The following is a 9,787-nucleotide window of genomic DNA, read 5'->3' as shown; positions in this document are numbered from 1 at the left end:
TTTCTGCTCAGTCTCATTTTTAGCATGCAACGAGAGGAAAGGACATGCCATGAAGAAGGGGATTGTCCTTGTGCAACTTTGTGGAGGGATAGCAATACCTCTAATTTATTTATTCATTAATTATCTTAGATAAGCATAATTCGGTGTAAGAAAATAGATAAGCTACATCTTAAGACTTTTTTTACACATAGATCCTAAATGTAGAAAGAAAGGTTTTTCTATGCAAGCGTATATTATTCTGAAATCACTACTGTAATACGACTATGTTTCACCCTAAATTTTTTGATCTTTTGAAAGACTCAGAGAACATACACGGCTGATGAAGAACCGTGCATTTTCACCTGAAAGAGCAGATATCCTGTCAGCTATCCAAATAATTTTTGTACTGTTCAAAATGTTTGTATTATAAAAAATATTAATAAAGTATAAACAACTAACAAAACCATCAAATTTTTATTATTTCAAACATTACAAAAGTTAGGGAGCCATTTAAAAAAAAGAGTGAAAATGCCCACATTTAACATCTGGAAGTTTGTCTGCAACTACATGCACACAGCTACTTGACATTCATCCAAGAGAAAACAAATGTTAATGATTCTGAAGCATCAAAAAATTTGATGTTTCCCACCAGCAGCCTTGGAAAGAAACTTCTCAGCAATAGTCTAGAGTATGAGGTAGTATAAATAACTAAACCAGATCTGTCAAGTAAAGGATATTTCGTATTGTACACATGCAATTGTCTGTACAAAAAACAGAACCAGAGCATGTAAACGTCTTGGTCATCAAGCTGCACCTCTAGTTTTGTTTCTTGGGAAATTTTTTTTTTTTTTTTTTGAAGAAAAGACTACAGGTCAGATAGTAAAACTCTGGTTTCAGTTTATGATCTTCAGCTGGGCAGCATTTCACCTCAACAGATTCACCTGCTAAATACATTAGTTCTTGAAAGGGAGTTAAGTGAATCAACACCACATTTCTGCCACATGTATGCAAAATTAAGAGATTAGAAAAGTCATCAAGAGACCTTCATATGAAAAATTAATAACATTATGTATATAAATATAAAAGACTTCAGTATTTAAAAATCCAGAAGCACCCTTTCAAGAAGGATGTGAGGCTTTAAAGAAAAAGTTTTTTCCTTTTTTTTTTTTCCCCAAACAGCACAACAACACATCTTAATTAGGAATTCTAATAAATTGAGTTACTGTATCTAAACTACATTTTAAAGTCTTTAAAACCAAACTGAACCCAGAAAACTATGACTCAATGTAGCATTAGTTTACTCCCTCCTTCTCAAGTGTTTCCCCATTCATTTATACAGATAACTGTTTATCAAGATAAAAGTGAATATAGAAGTAGCCATCCAGTATCAGAAGGAACAGAGTACTTCCTGTTTCTGGTTTGTTACAAGTACACTGGTACTAAAGCGACCAGCTTCACAATCACTTTATTAAAAAAAGAAATGTGTATTATTATTTTACTGAAAAGAAACCTTTAAAATCATCAAATGTGATTTCCGGTTTGGCTTCATTCAGACTAAACAGTGCACATCAGCGCTCACACCCCACGCTAACCAGTTATTTACATTAAGCAGCACCAGAAGAAAATATACAAATGCCTGTAAAACTCTCCATCTTCACAATCATAAAATGTTACACTTGTGGATACTTTCATGAGCCCCTGCTGGAAGATTGATGATGTAGCAAGTTAAGGAAGCATTTTGGTAACACAGTGCTTTCACAAAAATACAAAACCTGTTTGAATGTGTATTGGTGTTTGCAAAGAAAGCAGCTAACAAGGTTTTTCCTATTTAATTAAGAGATGGAAACAGCCATAGCTAGAGAAAACCGAGTCCTCTCTCAATACCAGAGAGAAAGAAAAAAACCTAAGGCATCTGAAAGTTATACCATTTTCCATTCTAGCAACATCATTCACGAACCATTCTCTCCCCAGATGTGTTAAATGCATGATACTTGTGAGGAAAACATAATCGCACTGACATTAAGATGCCAAGAAACTAGGATAAAAAAATGCAAAGTCATTAGACATTAAAAATCCAGGCCTCAAAATTAAAATAAATTACACCAAAGTTGCCTTGCAAATCAGCATGGATTTTTTTCTACTCTTGAAGACAGTGAAGGTTCTAAACCCATCTATTAGCTTGATCTCAAGTATATCTTTGGCATATGTAATTAGTACATTTTGTACTGTGTTGCCAGTCAGTGTTAAAAGTACAGCCTAAAAAAAAAAATAATCTTCCCATCCTTATCTTAAAAGTCAATCTTACCTTCCCCCTTTCACAAAACAGCATGGAGAAAAAGGATATCATTGCCTCAGACTGCAAATGGCAGAGCAGTTTCTCTAGAGGGGAATAGCGGCACAGGGATGGAACACAGCCCACCATGATTAGTTTGTGCTTGGCTCTTGTGATAGCCACGTTAAGACGTCGCCAGTCCTTCAGGAGGGTGCCAAGCTGTTAAATAAATGTAATCTGCTTTTATTTTTCCTACTTAAATTTCAGAATTTAATGTAGATAAAAACCTCATTTTCAAAATGCATCTAACTGTTAGAATTGACTGATACAAAGTTAGTATGACCAACTTACATTTTCATCATTACTGTTCCTAACGAATGATACAATTATGATACTTTTGTCTCTTCCTTGGTATTTGTCTACTGTGTTGACTTCCACTCTGTTCTCCTTCAATTTTGCCATCAAATCACTGATTGTTTTTAATTGATGCCTGTATGGTGATATAATGCCAATGTCTGAAGGCTTACAGCCAGCCTGAATGAAGAAAGAAGGAAAAAAAAATTGTCACTGCAGTTAGCTTAGGATACTCATTACTGTCAGAAGACCCTGAAGGATTTATTTATTTTTTTTTAAAAAACAGCACTGCAAGAGACTATCTACACTGTCATCAACGGAACTCTAGGTTTAACTGGTATTAACTAAAAAAAAAAATAAAAATATATTAGTTACTGCAAGATCCCAAGCTTTGTCTCAACTTAGCACAAAGACAGATATCCTTGAAATCCACGTTTTCTTTCTTCCTCGAACTGTGAGGTGAACATTCAGAACTCCTAGTGTGTACTAGTCCTGAAGCTGACTGGATGAAATAAGGAAAAAAAGGTAAATCCTCTCCCCTCCATCACAAAAAAGTCCTCATCTCTTAAGAGAAACTGGCATCCAGCTTTTTTTGCATTGCAAATCCAACCAGGAAAGGGACAGGGAACTGAATGCAGACCTCAAGCTCCTCACCATACTGACATGCAGCCAATATTCAATTTACCTTTCAAGTTATCCCTTAAACAATAACCCAACACATATAGTTGCCATTACTATAGCAGTGTCCAAATTGTTATAAAGCTGTCCCTCCAAACAATGTAATAAAGTAAAAGATACCTTAATAAATAAGGATGTGAGGAAGAGTACTAGTTTAGCTTCTGTCACGTTACTTACACCACCTTTTTCTGCATGTTCTGGTGCTGGGACCTTTAAAAATATAAATGGAAAATAATGATTCTTGCTGTCTACAGTGACATACTATATTCTGATCCCTAACTCACCATATCACATGTGCTTCAATAGTAACAGTTTAAATAAAAAGTAAGGTTAAACACTAGATTTTACACAGTATAAGAGGCTATACTGTAACTTCAGAGTACTGTATTTGCAAAACAAGTTGAAAATCTGCTGAAATGAGTCTCTAGTACTAGCAAGTCACCTTAAAGAAACTGCCAAAGCTTGACCATCTGACTTGACAGTTCACACAATATATATCACATTAAAAAAAAAGACATTTCCCAGTCTGACAAGGTAAAAGAACAAATTGTATTTTACATGGGACTTTCGCTTTAAAGCTTTCCATACAACGTTTACAGTCAATTTCCCTCATTTCCATGGTAGAAAGAATTTTATTTTTTAATGTTTGAGAGTCTACATTTAAAACTACAGGAAGAACTATCCAAAATGGTAGTATTAAATTTTACTTCCTTTTTTTCCCCCCCCAAAAAGGTATTCACTCAATTTACCATTTCTTAACTATTAACTCCCTTTCCCTGCATCATGTATAAATGAGACCAGAAAGCCAGAAACAAGCTTAGAATGTAAACTCTTGTCACTTCAGTATCACGATTTTATAATTTATACTCTTCGCTTAGCTCTTGCATTCTCTAAAGTTTAGGTGGTATCATTCACAACGAATGTCCCTGATGTTGTCCTTCTAGTAAACTGGTACGCAACCAAACATCGGGGGTCAAGTAACAAAAATCTCTGTAGTCTAAAACTGAGCATACACTAAATCTGCCTCTGCTTTCTAGCTCTCTGCTTCATTTACTGCCATTTACTACTTCACCCATTCCACTATTTGCCTCTGTTACTAGTAACATACATCAACTTTGTTTTCTTAGATGCTGCTTTGTTCAGTTTGCCTTCTAAATATTTATGACAGCATGCCCACTTGAAATGGCAGGTGCTATAGTCTGTCTTAAAGCAACACTCTCAGAATCCTGTTACAACTAGTTTTGCTTCTCTGAACCACCCCCCCAATATTGTCTGAATGGCTGAATTTGGAGATGGCTGTAATAGGGTAAAGTAATACACAGTTAATATTTGTAAGAGTATTCCAGGCATCTGCTTGCTAGAGCAGTACCACTGCACACGTACAAAATCTGACAGCATACGACATGCACCAAAATCTTCACAAATCCAGGAATTCAACTGACTGGGTAGCTCATGAAGTGTAATCTATGTTCTACACCTAGCACACTAAAGAACTGCAAATGAACAAAAAAAAAAATAATCTAATAGACATTGACAAACCCATATGTGACACTGCTGCCAACTCTACATAGCAGTCTTTTTGAGGCTGCATATTATTATTATATTGCATACACATATTAATAGTTTATTTCAGGATTCCAGCCACATGCAAAAAAAAGTAGTCTGTATTGTGTTGCTTAAGTAGGGTACTACATACTTCAGCAAAAATCCTATTTTTCTGCAAAGTGTCCTCCAATTTTCTCTTACATGACAGTGTGTTTTCAGTATGTTGCGTCGATGATAGAAGCAGAAAGTATTTTCCTTCATATTAGAAAATTCCATTGTCTTTTCCAAAACAGCAGTTTCTCCACAACTTGTGTCTCAACAGCTACACAGCTTAATACTTACTGTGTTAATACTAACTTGTTTTTACACTGCCATCATGCACTTAGTCTAACTGTTGTTATGACCTCTCCTATCACAGCTGAATTAAGCTATACTGTTAGAGCTGTGCTGGTTTGGGTTTGGTTGGTTTGGGGTTTGTTTGTTTGTTTTAATTTAATTATCTGAAAACATCACACCTAAGGAGCCCCCAAACTTGCATGTGCTCAAGTCATCTTCAAGTAGAAAAGCACTGTTTTAACAAACAGTTGGTTTCTATCCACGCTAGTACCAATATAGCCAAAGACTATACAAAAAACTATTTTAGGAAGAAAAAAAATTCTAAAAGCTAGGTCATGCTGCTGCTGAGAACACATGCTTACATTTGTATTTATTATGTTAGCATAGTACACCAAAAAAAAAAACCCCAACCCATAGCAACAATTTTGGTCTAGAGTTACTCAGAAGACTGGAGTTCAATCAAGGGTGTAATTTTTCACCAGTCATGAGCTGCCAGGGGCAGTGCAGACTGACACAGGGTTTGGCAGAATAGGAACAAATAGATTTCCGATTACCCGCATAAACATGTTGCATTATTAAACACAAAATAATAGAGGCCTTTTTTTTAAGCAAGCATAATAAATGCAAGCTTCCTGGTGTCATATGACATTGTTTCTTTCCTTTTTCCCCTTTCGTACCTGTCCAAGTATGTTTCTTCAGAACCTTTTCTTGGTTACACTACGAACAACAGTATGCAGGAAAAAAATACTATAAAGTCAAGGAAAACAAAATAAATGCTGGTTTTGTTTGGTGGGGTTTTTGGGTTCAGGTTTTTTTGTTTGGTTGGTGTGTTTTTTTTGTTTGTTTTTTTTTCCTCTTCGATGACTACCACAATACATGGAGTTTTGACAGGAAGTCCAAAGAGAGATATGACATTATAGCCTCATGTCTCAACAAAACCAAGAGTATTTTTGAAAACGAAACTTTCCTGCTCGTTCTACGAAAAGAACAGCTTTCTTAGACTTGAGATGGGCTTTCTAGGGAAGAAAAAAGTAAAATGGAACAGAAACGCTAGCTTTCATATTACCAATTTTGGTGTGATTAATAGATGAACAGCGTATCAGCCAGTTTCCCTGGGACCACCTGTCTTGCATTTCAGTGAAAGGGACAGCAGCTATTGAGGCATTTTCCTGGAAAAAGTCCCTCTGTTTAGTAAAGGCATTTCTAGAAATTTCTTTAAGTCACTGAAGTAAACACTGCGTTTCTTTTTAGATCATTGAAGCGATTCTATCAGAATTGTTATTAAAAAAATGAATCCTGTAGAATGCCCTGGAAAGCAGAGAAAGATTGGGGAGTTCTGTCCAATGTCAGCATAGAAGATCATCAGTTGATACAATTATTGGCAAAACACAGTATTAGTAAGAATCAACATAAACCCTATTAGAGAGGAAAAGAGACTCAGATCTTCCTAATCTAGTCACTAACCATAGTGACAGCAAGTACTAGAGACCACAAATATGTACTAAGTTATGAATCTGTTTCCACATACATTTAAAGTCTTCCTCATTTTACTAAGAAATCAGTTTCTTTGCATAATTCTTACCCATTCTTGAGTTTTATTTTGCTGGCAAAAATTAGAGCCTCTATGAAAGGATGCACCTAAACTAATTTACACCTCCCTGACACTTCAGGGTCTAGAATGTCTGCAAAATTCAGTGGAGAACTACAGTTATCCCTGCCACTGGCACACAGCTTGGACACCACTGACCCTCAGCCCCTGGAAATCACGTCATTCCACGGTTGCAAGGGCATCCAGTATGGCTACACACGTTGAGCTACACCCTGCATACGAGAACAAAAGTTTACAGTACATTCAATACTATTGGAATTAAACTTTTCAGCTGCTCTTAGACGCTATGGTTTCCAGTAGTAGCTGTACCACCCCAATTGATCAGCTATTCTAACAACATTTTTGTATGTTGCACATTTTACATATAACTAGAAAACCATTTTTATATATTTTACCCTACATAAGCTGTATGAAGTTTTATGTATTGACTGTATTGAGAAATTACATCAAAATACAATTTTGAAAGAACAAACTTTACCTTCTCTGTGTTTAGAAAACACACAGGTGTGTCTGGATCAAGTACTTCTTTCAACCATGTTTTTGAAGCATCTGCAAGCTCCAGTTTCAATTTTTTTAGGTTGGGCAAGTTCACAGTGGCATTTGACACCTTCTCTGAGCCACATTCCAGTTTGCCTTCATACACTAACATGTTACTCAGTGACATAATTTTACTAGAGATTTAAAAAACAAGAAAAGGTGTCAAATCTTGTGGTTTCAATCCCCCATTAAAAACCCCAATATAATAAAAGTTTAAAATACCTATTCATTCTGTATTGCACAGTTAATTGGACAACAGCATTTTGGTTTTGTTCCAGCCTTTTAAATAAGCTTTCACTCATGCCAAGATCTCTGTTACAAAACAAACAAAACAAACCAAAAAGGTATCAGGTAAAATATTGCAAGAGCCTTCCCAGAATTCACGTTACTGATCATTCTCCAGCAGCATTTTATCTTACCTTGCTTCTGCATTCAGTACAAGTGGAGGCAGCTGCTGATGATCCCCTACCAACACAAACCTTTTGGAGCAGAATAGCGGGCCCAGACAGATGAGCTGGCTTATTTGGGAAGCTTCATCAATTATACAGAAATCAAACTGCTTCTGAACAAAGATGGGGTGATTTACTCCCATGCAAGACGTTGCTACCACTGGCTGAAAATTGAGACAGACTTTAAGGATAAGGTGCATCTTACATATTTTAGCACTACATTTTCCAGGTTAAAAGAAAAAATATATTTCCCATTAAACTAAACTAAAATGTAAAATAAATCAAATTATTAATCCTCAAAATCAGACCAGTGCACCTTACATACATACTGGCCTCACATATTCTTGCATCAATTGCAAATGACAAACAAAACCAGCTTTAGGGCAGACAAGTAAATAACTCATTCTTGCCATGTGTTCAGGGTGGTATCATGTTCTATGCATATACAATGCATGAAGTGTGCCAAAATGACTACTGTAGAAAATTGTGTTTTGGTGGGGTTTTTTTTAATTACAAAGAGAAGACAAAACAGCAGCATGATTCTTCCCACCACTGTGCTTCCACTGCAATCTGAAATGACTAAAATACGAAACATTAAGTCACTTCCCTTGTGACTTCAATCATTCCCCTGCAACGCCTATCAACAAAAAAGCAAATTGCAGCTTTTGTGAAGTTGGCATTTACTCCAGCTACCATGAAGCTTCATTCTTTCAATGAATTTAATTTAAAGCTGCCACTGACTCACAGTTTACCCAGCTCCCGTTATGGTTTGCATTAATATTCCCACAGGTAGCACTAATCTTTCAGTCAAAAATTAGGCTTGGTCAGATCAGCTCCATAGGACACCACTTCCTCTTCCCCATCTGCAGATTTTGCAAATGGTACAACTAGCAAGAGAGGGAGGGCAAGAGGGAGTAGAATACATGAATACACATAGAGGAGGTTGCAGCAGTTAATCGCTACTCCCCACACAAGATCTCTGATAAAAAGCACTGGAGTCTTTGGGAATTATTACTTACAATGATAAGTTACTTTCTGTAGACATAAAAAATACTTTTCAACTTTCAGACTGTTAATGTTGGTCATTATCGGCTATAAAGAAATTGCAGCAATGCAGAGAATGATTATCTTTTTCAGCTCAGATGTCTTACAGTGGTAACACACCCTTGGAATATGTTTCTTCTCTGCAGCATCCAACCAACCAGAATACTAATGCAATTAGCCTTAATAATTTGCAGGGCTAGCAAAAACACTTTTCTCACCTGACTGTTATAGACCTCTTCCAAATCTGTTACAGATTTAATTGATTTGGACCTGCAAATTTCTTCTTCTGTAAATTTCTGTATATCTGGATGAACCTTCTGAGCTCGCCCCAAGCGCAAGAAACCAACTTTGAATTTGGCTAGCTTTAGCAGGATATTGTCTACAGCAGTGTGTGTAAAACTAGTCAGAAGAACACTGAAGCCACAAGCAGAAAGAATTCTCACCTAATGAATTGCAAAGGGAAAGAAAAAGAAAGAGTTATTAGTTCATATACAATAATCAGCAATCCCATGTTTGACTAGGTAAAAAACACAAGAAGTTTTGGAGGGAGCCAATAACAAGTTCGACTTCATTTATATGTAGATGTCTTTCTGGCCAGATCTGACAGTTAATTATTGTCAAAACAATAAGGGCAATAGACTTGATAGTTCTCATAAACAGCAGACTTACTATGCACACTGCAAACAGCAAGAGCTAACAACATCCATGCACACCCACAAATTGCCCTGAAGAGAAGGAACTGCAGTCCAAAGATCCCCACTGTAAGAACAAGGCATGCAGCCCATTCCCACAAACATTGTTCTCCATGACAATTTAGCCACAACCAATTCAGTAGAATGATCTGATAATAGCAGCAGCTGCTTGTTTTCCAGCCTCCTCTTTCCCCACAAGTTGATGACTGCAAGTGAGATGACACTGCTATTTCAAGAATAACAGCCCACAGCCTGAATCCAGTATGCTCCTACAGTCGATTCCTAGGGAAAG

The 9,787-nt window shown here is 36.4% G+C and overlaps 1 protein-coding gene across 1 annotated transcript in view; it reads right to left on the bottom strand.

Moving 5' to 3' along the window:
• Positions 1–1,639: 1,639 nt before the first annotated feature.
• The window catches only part of DNA2 (DNA replication helicase/nuclease 2), a 20,505-nt gene continuing 12,357 nt past the window's right edge, over positions 1,640–9,787 (bottom strand). Inside the window, exons 13-20 of the mRNA XM_009894018.1 lie at positions 9,022–9,246; positions 7,730–7,923; positions 7,533–7,622; positions 7,252–7,444; positions 3,404–3,493; positions 2,603–2,785; positions 2,324–2,470; positions 1,640–1,696 (exon numbers count right to left, since the gene is read on the bottom strand). Coding sequence (XP_009892320.1) covers positions 1,640–1,696; positions 2,324–2,470; positions 2,603–2,785; positions 3,404–3,493; positions 7,252–7,444; positions 7,533–7,622; positions 7,730–7,923; positions 9,022–9,246 — 1,179 coding nt within the window. The remainder of the gene's footprint in view (positions 1,697–2,323; positions 2,471–2,602; positions 2,786–3,403; positions 3,494–7,251; positions 7,445–7,532; positions 7,623–7,729; positions 7,924–9,021; positions 9,247–9,787) is intronic.

Source organism: Charadrius vociferus, unplaced genomic scaffold (genome assembly GCF_000708025.1).
Source record: "Charadrius vociferus isolate BGI_N301 unplaced genomic scaffold, ASM70802v2 scaffold611, whole genome shotgun sequence".
NCBI lineage: Eukaryota > Metazoa > Chordata > Aves > Charadriiformes > Charadriidae > Charadrius > Charadrius vociferus.
This window is presented reverse-complemented; position numbering and strand designations above follow the sequence as displayed.